At 44.6% G+C, this 16,773-nt stretch overlaps 2 protein-coding genes across 2 annotated transcripts; one reads left to right on the top strand and one right to left on the bottom strand.

The window, feature by feature from the left end:
* Nucleotides 1-390: 390 nt before the first annotated feature.
* Nucleotides 391-5,410, bottom strand: LOC134736852 (basic salivary proline-rich protein 2-like). Its single transcript, XM_063640780.1, has 4 exons — nucleotides 5,271-5,410; nucleotides 3,232-3,267; nucleotides 1,644-2,713; nucleotides 391-499 (listed from the first exon to the last, which is right to left on the bottom strand). The coding sequence occupies exons 1-3, from the start codon at nucleotides 5,362-5,364 to the stop codon at nucleotides 1,662-1,664; spliced, it is 1,182 nt and encodes a 393-aa protein (XP_063496850.1). The 5' UTR covers nucleotides 5,365-5,410; the 3' UTR covers nucleotides 391-499; nucleotides 1,644-1,661.
* A 3,337-nt stretch (nucleotides 5,411-8,747) lies between these two features.
* On the top strand, nucleotides 8,748-15,202 carry LOC129483351 (basic salivary proline-rich protein 2). The gene is made up of 4 exons (XM_055280636.2): nucleotides 8,748-9,836; nucleotides 11,840-11,875; nucleotides 12,394-13,949; nucleotides 15,094-15,202. The coding sequence occupies exons 1-3, from the start codon at nucleotides 9,743-9,745 to the stop codon at nucleotides 13,929-13,931; spliced, it is 1,668 nt and encodes a 555-aa protein (XP_055136611.2). The 5' UTR covers nucleotides 8,748-9,742; the 3' UTR covers nucleotides 13,932-13,949; nucleotides 15,094-15,202.
* Nucleotides 15,203-16,773: the final 1,571 nt, after the last annotated feature.

A 16,773-nucleotide genomic window follows, 5' to 3' on the forward strand; every position in this document is an offset into this window, starting at 1 on the left:
CATGGGGAAACCCCATTTCTATTAAAAATACAAAAATTAGCTGTGCATGATGGTGGGCACCTATAATCTCAGATACTTAGAAGGCTGAGGCAGGAGGACAGCTTGAACCCAGGAGATGCAGGGGGCAGTGAGCCGAGATCGTGCCACTGCACTCCAGCCTGGGTGATAGAGCAAGACTCCATCTCGGGTGGGGGGGGGGGAAGAATAGAAGTCAGGGAAGTAGAGAAACATTAAAACCTTTTTGCATGGCAGCTGGCTACATTAGGATTAAGGAGGAGGGAAGCTTTCTGGAGCATCAAGGAGAAGGGTTCCTAGATGTTCTTATAATGTCTTCTTGGAACTCAGATCCCACATTCACAAATATTGAGCAACAGACACCACAATCAGAAATTGCAAGCTGATTATTTTATTGGTATATGGAAGTTAGAGCTATGACCACCTTGTTCCAATGTCATGGCATTTGAATCATTTGAATCACTGTCATCTTCTTATTCACTTCCTGAAACAAAGAAACAAGGAAGTTCATAGACCAGACTTGACATGGCAGGAAATGTCTAATTCCTCACTGGTGTTACTGCAGTAGAGTACATGAGAGCCCATCCTCTCTCCCCCTATCCCTTCTACCTCCTGTGTTTCCTCCCAAATTTTTTGCGTGTTCACTCTTTTGATGCCCTTGCACAAAATGTGCTCCAAATTGTTCCTTACGTGATGAAGAGATAAGACCATTCTTAGCTTGTTATTACTTGCTGCTGAATTTGTTCATGGATATATTTACACAGATGGCAACTGGAACATATTCTATAACAGTAAGAAGCTGAAACCACCCTCAGTGGCCAGTGACAGGGATTGGTTAAAGAAATCACGGTGCAGCCACATATGGAGTAGTATAAAATTGTAAAAGCAAACAGATAACCACTGAAGAGATCTACTTAGCTTCATAAACTCATGTGGAAATTTTCAAAGAAATGTATTTTTTAAGTGACTAACATATATACCTGCATATAAAGTATGGTATTAGTTCTGGGGGGAAAATATTCTAGTTGTCTATGTACACACAAATATTTCAAGGAGAAGATGCCATTAAGTTAACAGTGATAGTTTTCTGAAGGAGGGAAGGCAGGTAAGATGAGTTATGCCTTTAAATTTAGATTCATATTTTTCCATTTCATTAAGTATTTTTTGTTAGCTTAATCATGTACACATTGAAAAGTAAGAATTTAAAAAATGAGACACCATTTAGCTGCTGAAAGTTCAGGGACCACTTGGCAGGAATACTGGAGTAGAGAGGCTGGTGAGAGGCAGGACTGAGCAAACACTGCTCAGGTGAAAACTTTAAATGGGAGGTCTCTGAGTTTGTGCACAGGAAACAGAGTGCCAGAGAGAACATGGTACTACTTCCTCATTGCCAACACAATTTAAGACAGACTATTTGGAATGTTGTTTCTCAACATCAGAATTCCTTAAAGAGTTTATTACAAATATAGGGTCTTGTTACCCATTTCCAGAATATCTGAATACAAATCTTTAGAAATGGGTTCTAGGACAATACAATGTCAATGGGCTTTTAGCTGATTCATTGGCACAATAAAGCTGGAGAACTGTAGCAATTAGAGCACCTGGTGAAGAATAAACTGGAATCATACCTGTCATCGAATCCTAGATTACTGGGCAGGCTGTCCCTGGGGAGGTCCGGGTGGTCCGCCCCCTTGAGCAGGGGGTGGTGGTCCCTGGGGCTGTCCAGCAGGAGGTGGGGGTGGTCCTTGTGGCTTTCCTGGAGGAGATCGGCGCCTTCGGGCCTCGTCGCCTTCTTGTGGGGGTGGTCCTTGTGGCTTTGGTGGAGGTGGGGGACCTTGAGGTTTGTCGCCTCCTTGTGGGGGTGGTCCTTGTGGCTTTCCTGGAGATCGGCGACTTCGGGCCTCGTCGCCTTCTTGTGGGGGTGGTCCTTGTGGCTTTGGTGGAGGTGGGGGACCTTGAGGTTTGTCGCCTCCTTGTGGCTTTCCTGGAGATCGGCGCCTTCGGGCCTCGTCGCCTTCTTGTGGGGGTGGTCCTTGTGGCTTTGGTGGAGGTGGGGGACCTTGAGGTTTGTCGCCTCCTTGTGGGGGTGGTCCTTCTGGCTTTCCTGGAGGAGATCGGCGCCTTCGGGCCTCGTCGCCTTCTTGTGGGGGTGGTCCTTGTGGCTTTGGTGGAGGTGGGGGACCTTGAGGTTTGTCGCCTCCTTGTGGGGGTGGTCCTTGTGGCTTTCCTGGAGATCGGCGACTTCGGGCCTCGTCGCCTTCTTGTGGGGGTGGTCCTTGTGGCTTTGGTGGAGGTGGGGGACCTTGAGGTTTGTCGCCTCCTTGTGGCTTTCCTGGAGATCGGCGACTTCGGGCCTCGTCGCCTTCTTGTGGGGGTGGTCCTTGTGGCTTTGGTGGAGGTGGGGGACCTTGAGGTTTGTCGCCTCCTTGTGGGGGTGGTCCTTGTGGCTTTCCTGGAGATCGGCGACTTCGGGCCTCGTCGCCTTCTTGTGGGGGTGGTCCTTGTGGCTTTGGTGGAGGTGGGGGACCTTGAGGTTTGTCGCCTCCTTGTGGGGGTGGTCCTTCTGGCTTTCCTGGAGGAGATCGGCGACTTCGGGACTCGTCGCCTTCTTGTGGGGGTGGTCCTTGAGGCTTTCCTGGAGGAGGTGGGGGACCTTGGGGCTTGTTGCCTCCTTGTGGGGGTGGTCCTTGTGGATTTCCTGGAGGAGAAAGAGAGAAGAGAAAGACAGAGTAAAAGCCCTCACAAGATTCACTGAAGAGTTGCAGTAAATTTTTATCAGCTAGGGTAACAAGCTGAGTGGGAAAATGCACAGAAATGGGACCAAGACACTAATTTCTTTGCAGTTTCAGTGAAGACATAGAACTCTGGAGTGGAAAGCTGGGGAAGAACAAAGCAGTTGAGGGTCTCTCAGTATAAAGAAGCGACAGAATGAGGATGCTGCCCATTTGCCTGTCATCTCCAAACAGGCACTCCTGGCCGGGGGGATGAGGAAACCCACTCCTGTTGTCATCTAAGCCAAGCATCTCTGCCATTCAATTTGGTGGCCTGCTCATGATCCCCAGAAGCAAGGTTGCATGGAGATTGCTTATATTATCTGGGGCACTAACATTAATCAATTCCTGAAAGGAAAGTTTTGATAAGAAGACCCTGGAGAACTGATCCATTCATAAGCAGAAAAAGACAGTCAAAACAGATTGAGAATGAATCGGGATTTACCTGATATTACGGAGGGAGATTCTTCCTGGCTGACATCTAGAAGAGAAGCATAGGATGATGGGAAAAGTTACATCTCGAACCTTTCAAGACTCACAAGTGTTCTACAGGGAAAAGGGTCTTCTCACCACACCCCATGCATCCCCTAAGTTAACTCGTCAGTCACCGTCTGTGAAGCTGCTGGAAGGGGAGGAAGGTGTAAGGGGAGGCAGGCTTGGTACGACAGAGCAGCAGCCATGAACTCAACATAGAAGAGCCCCCTTTTCCCCTCCCTAGCATCGCTCAAGGCTTAATGCTAATTTAGTTTACACATGCCAGGTACTTCAATGTGATATTTTGGTATTCTTATGCCCTCCATCTCCTATAAATACATTGCTTACGTACGCATGCTTTCTCCATTGGGATAACCAGAAGTAACCACTTCGATACAATTTTACCCATATCACTGCCAGCACATTGAAATACTGCGTGTAAGGGAGAGAAAAATGACAATGACTGTCTCTGATATTTCTGTATCTCTAGTTAAACAGAGACAAGTGTTCCATTCAATTCTCTGTCTCTGCGGTATCTCTGACGTGTGTTTATCGCCATCATCGAGGCCGATCCACTGTACAGCAAGGCCACCATCATCCCTGCATACTTACTGAGATCAGTTTAGGATCTTCACAGCTGGACTTCCACGAATCTGCCTTGCGTTCTCTACTGCATCCTTCACGGCACAGTTCTACCTCTCTATAAATGCAAATCTTACCTTCTCATTCCCCTGGAACAAATTCTTTATTGGATTTCATTGTACACCAAATAAATTAGAAACCCTTAGTGTGGAATGAGGGCACAACAGGTCTCCTGATCCTAGGCATGAAAACTCTGCAGCCCCATCTGTGTTTTCATTCTCCTCTCTTCCCCGTAATTACCATTATCACCTCCTAAGCCCCAAGCAGAGTCACCACATCTTCTCCCCCTTCTGTTTTACCTTCATTTAAGTTGTGAGCTGAGCTCAGGGCCAGCAGGGCCACTGACAGCAGAATCCACAGCATCTTGCAGGAGGCTCTGGAGTTGCTCCCAACTCTGTGCTGGGAGGAACGTGGCAACTCCCTTTATAAAGAGGAGCAGAACAATGGCACCTTTGAGCTCCACCCTGGGTGGGCCTCATCACCTCAGAGACTGGGTTCTGCTTTGCTCACTGCAGGTCAGGTGTATCCCTTATTTCTCTTTGAGACTAGCCCAGAGGTATGAGTTGGATAGGATATGTTATTAGTGTCTTATTTCCAAAAGGTACAACTATGACTTGAACAATGGTTTTGAAGGAACTGTGTCCAAGCCATCAGCACTGTGTCAAAACTGAACTTTTCATTAGAGTTTCAATCTTTTATGTAAGACTATTATCCGCTTTCCACTGTGCTATTTATTTCTGTTTATGTGTGTGTGAGCAGCGATGCTACAGCCAGCAGTGAAGATGGTCAATGTCTCTGGATCTTTTTATGCCCTATTTCCATCTCTTGTGATGTGTGTGTACAGATATTTTCATATTTGATGCGATAGAGATGGTTTCTGCTACCTGTGAGATGTGTGAGGACAGCACACTCCTGTGCACACGTGGATGACAGAAAGCTGCCCCGCAGCCTGCTCAGGCTATAACTATTGTTCAAGTTTCTGTGGAACTCACTCAGCTCAGGCAAGGCTTGGTCCTCTACAACACAGGAAGTCTAAAATTTTGTATTCTAAAGTATTTTTAGGGGTTATTAATGCAAAATGGACACAGAAACCACCAGGAAATTTCTAGACCTGAAGAAACTGAATACATAGTTCTGTGAGGAAGCCATGCGATGTCATGTCGCTAAAATTTCCTTCATGCTCTTGCCTTTCTCTAGAATATTCTATAAAATTCACCCACTGCTTCATTTCTTTTAGGGATTATATCAAATTCCTGCCACTGATAATTAAGTGGCCACAATTCTACATTCAAATAAGATAATCAGATACCGCCATCAAAGCCTCAATTGCATTGTATTGGTTTTCTTGGTTTAGTCGGTATTTGTTACCTGTTTTCTCAGATTCTTCTTCCACAAGGAGTATTTTTTCTACAATATTCTGACATGCATTCCTCCCCACGTTCTTTCTAGTACTTTTCTTCATATTTTATTTTCTGAGTCAGGCTCATTATGTGTATTTTTTGTTATGTAGCTGGCTTTTCCCCATGAATTTGGTGAGATTTCCTTTATTTAATCTTCTAAGTAATAGGATATATACTCCTCACCATCTTTTTTCATTCCTGTCTGTGTAATTTCACAATAAATATTGTGTTTCCAAAAAGCCCTCTCAGAGTGCTGCATTGTCAGCACTTCTTTCAGTTGCTGGTTCCTCTCTTATATCTGGTAAATCCCTGCTCATCAGTTCGTGGAATATACAGGTTAGTCAGTATCAACAGCTGCCATTTACCACTTAGACCTTCCGTGTGTCTTGTGTAATTGTTCACATTTTGTGCATGGCTGGGGTTAATTTCAGGACAGCTTGGTTGGAGTTATGATGGGGGTAGAGAGGGTATGTGACAGTAAATCCTAAAGACAGGCCTGTTGACCATTGTGGATGAGTGGATCCTGGGCTGTGCACATGAGGGTCTGGTCTGGCCCTTCTGAAGAGTTGCGGATAATAGTACAGGGAGACTTCCTAATACAAAAGGCTTTGCTACGGATAACTTTGCCCTTGCAAGGGAACCAGGCAGACTGGTATTTTTCCTGGCATAAATATAGACGTACTTGAAAGGGGAATACATTACTAATTGGCAATTCTTTCTGGCCCTATGGAAAGTGGATTGGTTCTAGCTGAGCTTCATGAGTTTTATCTTAGGCAGAGAGTAGTTGTTTGGTCCCAGCATATCCCACTGTATTGCTGAGATTTGTGTCTCTGCTCTCACAGACACTCACTGTTATCCATAGGAACTAGAGATGAGCAATCCTGACTAGGTGGCTTAAGTTAGACCATCAGGTAGCAAAGGAATGTCAGAGACAAGGAGCAACAAAGAGGCCAGGATGACATTGCCTGATTATGTCACCAACTGAGGTTGCTGCAGCCTGATGCAAGACAGACTTCCCCTTGGCAGGAGAGTACAGGAAGAGAACAGAAATGCCCCTAAAGGTCACTCATTTCAGGCTCTTTCCCTGATCTTCTCCAATGTCAGCAATGAGTAAAGTTTTTCAGGAAAGCATAAATATCAGCTATGCACTCACATTTTTTTACATTATTTACTGAAGACAAATGGATGCCTTTTACAAACGTTATAAGATTACTAAAGAGAAATACATCCAAAGGAACAAAATTAGGATTGTACTGTGGAAGCCTAATGATTTTCCATTAGAACTCTCATACAAATGCCCTGTTCAATAAGAGGAATGAGCAGGAGCAAGATCGTGGTGAAGGACTCTGCTGATAAATATGCATACATGTAGACTTCAAAATCAATGAGATACAATAATAATTTGTGGTTCTTAAGCAGAAGAGACAACATCTTCTGTAGGAGATAGGTACAGGTTTATCTGTTTAATAAGTGAGTCATTGATTAATCACTTTAATGAAATCCCTATCAGCTTACCGACTTTGTACATGATCAGAAAAATATGACGGTGACATACATTGCTTTGTATTTCTTATAAGTTGTGATTGTACTTCTCTATGAATGGATAGGATGTTTAACTGAAAGGTGAAGAATACACTTTGACATTGTGATAACAGTGGTGTGATGAGGCTACAGACACTTGACCTTAGGCTGATGACAAATGCCTTCTATGGCCCCAATCACCGAGGGTGGAACACCAGCTCTGGGGCCAGGACACAGGCGACATCTTCATGCAGAAGACTGAAAGCTGTGTAAGTGGTATACAGGTTTTCCTTTCTTAGACAACTCTCTGACCAGGCTCTCTCTTGGATTTCTAGAATTTTTGATCCATTGTGATTAGAAGGATCAAATTTAGTCAATTTAAAAGGGCATACACAAATTTTGTCAACGCTAATATGCCACCCAAGAAAAATGTATGTAGCATGGATTAAGGAAGTACATACAGGATCTATATTGACAGGGTTTTGTAATTAGAAAAAAAAAGGAATTAATTCCTCTGAGTGTTTTTATATAAAGGCAAGGGGCAAAGCAGAAGACTAGAATATGTTTAAATGGGATTATGATTTCAAGCAAACATGTTTACTCAGGAAAATATATTTTTAGTCACCTTAGCTGTTAATGTCTCAGGAAAATTTAACCTTGAGAATATTCTAAGAGAAACTTGGTTTTGTTCTCTGAATCTCATTTCCTTTCACTTTCTTGTAGAGAAATGAATGAATGAAGATCAAATAACCACTGGAGCACAGTAGGCAAGAACTCAGCTCTGAGAACTGACAGGCTTCCATTCCACTTACTACCTTTATATGAACCTAGGCACGCACCTAAGTCACCTCATCTACAAAATTAAGATAATAATAATAATCACACCTCCCTAATATGATGGTTCTGAAGATCGAATATCATATAGTAAATTCTGAAGAAATGTTTTCTATTATAATCAGCCTTTGCTAGGATAAATGGAAAGAATATAAATACGGTCAAATAATTGTGAAATATATATATACTAGAGAGCATCAACATCAAATAAAAATGTAAAGATGAAGATCCTACTAGTGTAACCAAAGTTTTTAGAAAAGTCAAAGCAAAGCTGAATTCTCAAACACAACTGTGTTATCAGAATGGTCGGTTTACGCAATGAACACACTAAGTTGAGGAAGATTTGGCTTTCTGTTCCGTTCTCAGAGCTTCCACGTCTTCAAAAAGAGGGAGATGTGTGGGTGTGAGAGAGCTGAGGCATGGAATTCGGATCTTATTACAAGTGCAGAAGAAAATCCTAAGAGCATTTGAAGTACAAAAGTGTTATGATCTAATTCCTCCTTTTCAATGATCACTGACTGAGGTGAGGAGAATGGATATGGGATGTTCTGGGGTAGGAATGCTACCAAGAGCAGCTGAGGATATTAAAGTCCTTCAGGAGAGAGCATCATGGCCTGAACTATCGCCTTCTAGTAAACATTATGCAAGTGGTTGTATTTGGGATGAGTGTTGAAAGTGGAGGCAACTCGATTTGCTAAAGGGCTGTGCCTGAAGGGAGTGAGGAGTTTTGAACCACTGAACACTTGACTTAGAAAAGGTTGGGAGCTGTTATGAGAGCTGAATTGTGTTCCTAAAATTTCATATGTTGAAGACTGTTCCTTCCGGACCTCAGAATATGAACATGGATATTAGAAGGCAAGTGGAGTGCTGAGGGCTGCCACTCACATCTAGGTGTCCAAAGTCCTGCTACAGTCCTGCTTCTGTCTTCCACCCACCTTCACTCACAGAGAGTGTCCCTTTCCACATTTCCATCACCTCTTTTTTGTTTTGTCTGGTGAGTGCATAGCTGATATTTATGCTTTCCTGAAAAACTTTACTCATTGCTGACATTGGAGAAGATCAGGGAAAGAGCCTGAAATGAGTGACCTTTAGGGGCATTTCTGTTCTCTTCCTGTACTCTCCTGCCAAGGGGAAGTCTGTCTTGCATCAGGCTGCAGCAACCTCAGTTGGTGACATAATCAGGCAATGTCATCCTGGCCTCTTTGTTGCTCCTTGTCTCTGACATTCCTTTGCTACCTGATGGTCTAACTTAAGCCACCTAGTCAGGATTGCTCATCTCTAGTTCCTATGGATAACAGTGAGTGTCTGTGAGAGCAGAGACACAAATCTCAGCAATACAGTGGGATATGCTGGGACCAAACAACTACTCTCTGCCTAAGATAAAACTCATGAAGCTCAGCTAGAACCAATCCACTTTCCATAGGGCCAGAAAGAATTGCCAATTAGTAATGTATTCCCCTTTCAAGTACGTCTATATTTATGCCAGGAAAAATACCAGTCTGCCTGGTTCCCTTGCAAGGGCAAAGTTATCCGTAGCAAAGCCTTTTGTATTAGGAAGTCTCCCTGTACTATTATCCGCAACTCTTCAGAAGGGCCAGACCAGACCCTCATGTGCACAGCCCAGGATCCACTCATCCACAATGGTCAACAGGCCTGTCTTTAGGATTTACTGTCACATACCCTCTCTACCCCCATCATAACTCCAACCAAGCTGTCCTGAAATTAACCCCAGCCATGCACAAAATGTGAACAATTACACAAGACACACGGAAGGTCTAAGTGGTAAATGGCAGCTGTTGATACTGACTAACCTGTATATTCCACGAACTGATGAGCAGGGATTTACCAGATATAAGAGAAGAACCAGCAACTGAAAGAAGTGCTGACAATGCAGCACTCTGAGAGGGCTTTTTGGAAACACAATATTTATTGTGAAATTACACAGACAGGAATGAAAAAAGATGGTGAGGAGTATATATCCTATTACTTAGAAGATTAAATAAAGGAAATCTCACCAAATTCATGGGGAAAAGCCAGCTACATAACAAAAAATACACATAATGAGCCTGACTCAGAAAATAAAATATGAAGAAAAGTACTAGAAAGAACGTGGGGAGGAATGCATGTCAGAATATTGTAGAAAAAATACTCCTTGTGGAAGAAGAATCTGAGAAAACAGGTAACAAATACCGACTAAACCAAGAAAACCAATACAATGCAATTGAGGCTTTGATGGCGGTATCTGATTATCTTATTTGAATGTAGAATTGTGGCCACTTAATTATCAGTGGCAGGAATTTGATATAATCCCTAAAAGAAATGAAGCAGTGGGTGAATTTTATAGAATATTCTAGAGAAAGGCAAGAGCATGAAGGAAATTTTAGCGACATGACATCGCATGGCTTCCTCACAGAACTATGTATTCAGTTTCTTCAGGTCTAGAAATTTCCTGGTGGTTTCTGTGTCCATTTTGCATTAATAACCCCTAAAAATACTTTAGAATACAAAATTTTAGACTTCCTGTGTTGTAGAGGACCAAGCCTTGCCTGAGCTGAGTGAGTTCCACAGAAACTTGAACAATAGTTATAGCCTGAGCAGGCTGCGGGGCAGCTTTCTGTCATCCACGTGTGCACAGGAGTGTGCTGTCCTCACACATCTCACAGGTAGCAGAAACCATCTCTATCGCATCAAATATGAAAATATCTGTACACACACATCACAAGAGATGGAAATAGGGCATAAAAAGATCCAGAGACATTGACCATCTTCACTGCTGGCTGTAGCATCGCTGCTCACACACACATAAACAGAAATAAATAGCACAGTGGAAAGCGGATAATAGTCTTACATAAAAGATTGAAACTCTAATGAAAAGTTCAGTTTTGACACAGTGCTGATGGCTTGGACACAGTTCCTTCAAAACCATTGTTCAAGTCATAGTTGTACCTTTTGGAAATAAGACACTAATAACATATCCTATCCAACTCATACCTCTGGGCTAGTCTCAAAGAGAAATAAGGGATACACCTGACCTGCAGTGAGCAAAGCAGAACCCAGTCTCTGAGGTGATGAGGCCCACCCAGGGTGGAGCTCAAAGGTGCCATTGTTCTGCTCCTCTTTATAAAGGGAGTTGCCACGTTCCTCCCAGCACAGAGTTGGGAGCAACTCCAGAGCCTCCTGCAAGATGCTGTGGATTCTGCTGTCAGTGGCCCTGCTGGCCCTGAGCTCAGCTCACAACTTAAATGAAGGTAAAACAGAAGGGGGAGAAGATGTGGTGACTCTGCTTGGGGCTTAGGAGGTGATAATGGTAATTACGGGGAAGAGAGGAGAATGAAAACACAGATGGGGCTGCAGAGTTTTCATGCCTAGGATCAGGAGACCTGTTGTGCCCTCATTCCACACTAAGGGTTTCTAATTTATTTGGTGTACAATGAAATCCAATAAAGAATTTGTTCCAGGGGAATGAGAAGGTAAGATTTGCATTTATAGAGAGGTAGAACTGTGCCGTGAAGGATGCAGTAGAGAACGCAAGGCAGATTCGTGGAAGTCCAGCTGTGAAGATCCTAAACTGATCTCAGTAAGTATGCAGGGATGATGGTGGCCTTGCTGTACAGTGGATCGGCCTCGATGATGGCGATAAACACACGTCAGAGATACCGCAGAGACAGAGAATTGAATGGAACACTTGTCTCTGTTTAACTAGAGATACAGAAATATCAGAGACAGTCATTGTCATTTTTCTCTCCCTTACACGCAGTATTTCAATGTGCTGGCAGTGATATGGGTAAAATTGTATCGAAGTGGTTACTTCTGGTTATCCCAATGGAGAAAGCATGCGTACGTAAGCAATGTATTTATAGGAGATGGAGGGCATAAGAATACCAAAATATCACATTGAAGTACCTGGCATGTGTAAACTAAATTAGCATTAAGCCTTGAGCGATGCTAGGGAGGGGAAAAGGGGGCTCTTCTATGTTGAGTTCATGGCTGCTGCTCTGTCGTACCAAGCCTGCCTCCCCTTACACCTTCCTCCCCTTCCAGCAGCTTCACAGACGGTGACTGACGAGTTAACTTAGGGGATGCATGGGGTGTGGTGAGAAGACCCTTTTCCCTGTAGAACACTTGTGAGTCTTGAAAGGTTCGAGATGTAACTTTTCCCATCATCCTATGCTTCTCTTCTAGATGTCAGCCAGGAAGAATCTCCCTCCGTAATATCAGGTAAATCCCGATTCATTCTCAATCTGTTTTGACTGTCTTTTTCTGCTTATGAATGGATCAGTTCTCCAGGGTCTTCTTATCAAAACTTTCCTTTCAGGAATTGATTAATGTTAGTGCCCCAGATAATATAAGCAATCTCCATGCAACCTTGCTTCTGGGGATCATGAGCAGGCCACCAAATTGAATGGCAGAGATGCTTGGCTTAGATGACAACAGGAGTGGGTTTCCTCATCCCCCCGGCCAGGAGTGCCTGTTTGGAGATGACAGGCAAATGGGCAGCATCCTCATTCTGTCGCTTCTTTATACTGAGAGACCCTCAACTGCTTTGTTCTTCCCCAGCTTTCCACTCCAGAGTTCTATGTCTTCACTGAAACTGCAAAGAAATTAGTGTCTTGGTCCCATTTCTGTGCATTTTCCCACTCAGCTTGTTACCCTAGCTGATAAAAATTTACTGCAACTCTTCAGTGAATCTTGTGAGGGCTTTTACTCTGTCTTTCTCTTCTCTCTTTCTCCTCCAGGAAATCCACAAGGACCACCCCCACAAGGAGGCAACAAGCCCCAAGGTCCCCCACCTCCTCCAGGAAAGCCTCAAGGACCACCCCCACAAGAAGGCGACGAGTCCCGAAGTCGCCGATCTCCTCCAGGAAAGCCAGAAGGACCACCCCCACAAGGAGGCGACAAACCTCAAGGTCCCCCACCTCCACCAAAGCCACAAGGACCACCCCCACAAGAAGGCGACGAGGCCCGAAGTCGCCGATCTCCAGGAAAGCCACAAGGACCACCCCCACAAGGAGGCGACAAACCTCAAGGTCCCCCACCTCCACCAAAGCCACAAGGACCACCCCCACAAGAAGGCGACGAGGCCCGAAGTCGCCGATCTCCAGGAAAGCCACAAGGAGGCGACAAACCTCAAGGTCCCCCACCTCCACCAAAGCCACAAGGACCACCCCCACAAGAAGGCGACGAGGCCCGAAGTCGCCGATCTCCAGGAAAGCCACAAGGACCACCTCCACAAGGAGGCGACAAACCTCAAGGTCCCCCACCTCCACCAAAGCCACAAGGACCACCCCCACAAGAAGGCGACGAGGCCCGAAGGCGCCGATCTCCTCCAGGAAAGCCAGAAGGACCACCCCCACAAGGAGGCGACAAACCTCAAGGTCCCCCACCTCCACCAAAGCCACAAGGACCACCCCCACAAGAAGGCGACGAGGCCCGAAGTCGCCGATCTCCAGGAAAGCCACAAGGACCACCCCCACAAGGAGGCGACAAACCTCAAGGTCCCCCACCTCCACCAAAGCCACAAGGACCACCCCCACAAGAAGGCGACGAGGCCCGAAGTCGCCGATCTCCAGGAAAGCCACAAGGACCACCCCCACAAGGAGGCGACAAACCTCAAGGTCCCCCACCTCCACCAAAGCCACAAGGACCACCCCCACAAGAAGGCGACGAGGCCCGAAGGCGCCGATCTCCTCCAGGAAAGCCACAAGGACCACCTCCACAAGGAGGCGACAAACCTCAAGGTCCCCCACCTCCACCAAAGCCACAAGGACCACCCCCACAAGAAGGCGACGAGGTCCGAAGGCGCCGATCTCCTCCAGGAAAGCCAGAAGGACCACCCCCACAAGGAGGCGACAAACCTCAAGGTCCCCCACCTCCACCAAAGCCACAAGGACCACCCCCACAAGAAGGCGACGAGGCCCGAAGGCGCCGATCTCCAGGAAAGCCACAAGGAGGCGACAAACCTCAAGGTCCCCCACCTCCACCAAAGCCACAAGGACCACCCCCACAAGAAGGCGACGAGGCCCGAAGTCGCCGATCTCCAGGAAAGCCACAAGGACCACCCCCACAAGGAGGCGACAAACCTCAAGGTCCCCCACCTCCACCAAAGCCACAAGGACCACCCCCACAAGAAGGCGACGAGGCCCGAAGGCGCCGATCTCCTCCAGGAAAGCCACAAGGACCACCCCCACCTCCTGCTGGACAGCCCCAGGGACCACCACCCCCTGCTCAAGGGGGCGGACCACCCGGACCTCCCCAGGGACAGCCTGCCCAGTAATCTAGGATTCGATGACAGGTATGATTCCAGTTTATTCTTCACCAGGTGCTCTAATTGCTACAGTTCTCCAGCTTTATTGTGCCAATGAATCAGCTAAAAGCCCATTGACATTGTATTGTCCTAGAACCCATTTCTAAAGATTTGTATTCAGATATTCTGGAAATGGGTAACAAGACCCTATATTTGTAATAAACTCTTTAAGGAATTCTGATGTTGAGAAACAACATTCCAAATAGTCTGTCTTAAATTGTGTTGGCAATGAGGAAGTAGTACCATGTTCTCTCTGGCACTCTGTTTCCTGTGCACAAACTCAGAGACCTCCCATTTAAAGTTTTCACCTGAGCAGTGTTTGCTCAGTCCTGCCTCTCACCAGCCTCTCTACTCCAGTATTCCTGCCAAGTGGTCCCTGAACTTTCAGCAGCTAAATGGTGTCTCATTTTTTAAATTCTTACTTTTCAATGTGTACATGATTAAGCTAACAAAAAATACTTAATGAAATGGAAAAATATGAATCTAAATTTAAAGGCATAACTCATCTTACCTGCCTTCCCTCCTTCAGAAAACTATCACTGTTAACTTAATGGCATCTTCTCCTTGAAATATTTGTGTGTACATAGACAACTAGAATATTTTCCCCCCAGAACTAATACCATACTTTATATGCAGGTATATATGTTAGTCACTTAAAAAATACATTTCTTTGAAAATTTCCACATGAGTTTATGAAGCTAAGTAGATCTCTTCAGTGGTTATCTGTTTGCTTTTACAATTTTATACTACTCCATATGTGGCTGCACCGTGATTTCTTTAACCAATCCCTGTCACTGGCCACTGAGGGTGGTTTCAGCTTCTTACTGTTATAGAATATGTTCCAGTTGCCATCTGTGTAAATATATCCATGAACAAATTCAGCAGCAAGTAATAACAAGCTAAGAATGGTCTTATCTCTTCATCACGTAAGGAACAATTTGGAGCACATTTTGTGCAAGGGCATCAAAAGAGTGAACACGCAAAAAATTTGGGAGGAAACACAGGAGGTAGAAGGGATAGGGGGAGAGAGGATGGGCTCTCATGTACTCTACTGCAGTAACACCAGTGAGGAATTAGACATTTCCTGCCATGTCAAGTCTGGTCTATGAACTTCCTTGTTTCTTTGTTTCAGGAAGTGAATAAGAAGATGACAGTGATTCAAATGATTCAAATGCCATGACATTGGAACAAGGTGGTCATAGCTCTAACTTCCATATACCAATAAAATAATCAGCTTGCAATTTCTGATTGTGGTGTCTGTTGCTCAATATTTGTGAATGTGGGATCTGAGTTCCAAGAAGACATTATAAGAACATCTAGGAACCCTTCTCCTTGATGCTCCAGAAAGCTTCCCTCCTCCTTAATCCTAATGTAGCCAGCTGCCATGCAAAAAGGTTTTAATGTTTCTCTACTTCCCTGACTTCTATTCTTCCCCCCCCCCCACCCGAGATGGAGTCTTGCTCTGTCACCCAGGCTGGAGTGCAGTGGCACGATCTCGGCTCACTGCCCCCTGCATCTCCTGGGTTCAAGCTGTCCTCCTGCCTCAGCCTTCTAAGTATCTGAGATTATAGGTGCCCACCATCATGCACAGCTAATTTTTGTATTTTTAATAGAAATGGGGTTTCCCCATGTTGACCAGGATGGTCTCCATCCCCTGACCTCAGGCGGTCTTCTTGCCTCGGCCTCTGAAACTACTAGGATTATAGGTGTGAATCACCATGCCTGGCCCTTCCCTGACTTCTATAGCATAAATTGAAATTTTAAAATTATTTTCTGATTGTTTACTGATATTCCAGTGATCTTAAGGACAGAAAACACAACAAATGCAACAAAGTCACAGAAGCTGAATGAAATCCTTATAATTTCTAAGAAACTGAGTTTGGTTTCAAGGGAATGAATATGGCTCTATGCTTCTTATCCCCAGAACCCTCTCTATCTCATTGGCCCTATTGTAACAGTGATCACTTCTCTCCCTTCCTATGTTCCTCACCTTTCTTCAATGAAACCTGAATGGATTTCATTAAAGAGACAGCATGATTTTAAGGAGCAAAAATTTGGACACTCTCAGGTTCTAATTAAGACCTAACTCTTTTACTTACTATCTCTGGAGTCTTAAAAGGCTACCTAGAGATCAACGAGACAGAAAGTTAACAAGGATACCCAGGAATTGAACTCAGCTCTGCACCAAGCAGACCTAATAGACATCTACAGAACTCTCCACCCCAAATCAACAGAATATACATTTTTTTCAGCACCACACCACACCTATTCCAAAATTGACCACATAGTTCGAAGTAAAGCACTCCTCAGCAAATGTAAAAGAACAGAAATTAAAACAAACTGTCTCTCAGACCACAGTGCAATCAAACTAGAACTCAGGATTAAGAAACTCACTCAAAACCGCTCAACTACGTGGAAACTGAACAACCCGCTCCTGAATGACTACTGGGTACATAACGAAATGAAGGCAGAAGTAAAGATGTTCTTTGAAACCAACGAGAACAAAGACACAACATACCAGAATCTCTGGGACACATTCAAAGCAGTGTGTAGAGGGAAATTTATAGCACTAAATGCCCACAAGAGAAAGCAGGAAAGATCCAAAATTGACACCCTAACATCACAATTAAAAGAACTAGAAAAGCAAGAGCAAACACATTCAAAAGCTAGCAGAAGGCAAGAAATAACTAAGATCAGAGCAGAACTGAAGGAAATAGAGACAAAAAACCCTTCAAAAAATTAATGAATCCAGGAGCTGGTTTTTTGAAAAGATCAACAAAATTGATAGACTGCTAGCAAGACTAACAAAGAA

This window comes from Symphalangus syndactylus, chromosome 5 (genome assembly GCF_028878055.3).
Source record: "Symphalangus syndactylus isolate Jambi chromosome 5, NHGRI_mSymSyn1-v2.1_pri, whole genome shotgun sequence".
Taxonomy (NCBI): domain Eukaryota; kingdom Metazoa; phylum Chordata; class Mammalia; order Primates; family Hylobatidae; genus Symphalangus; species Symphalangus syndactylus.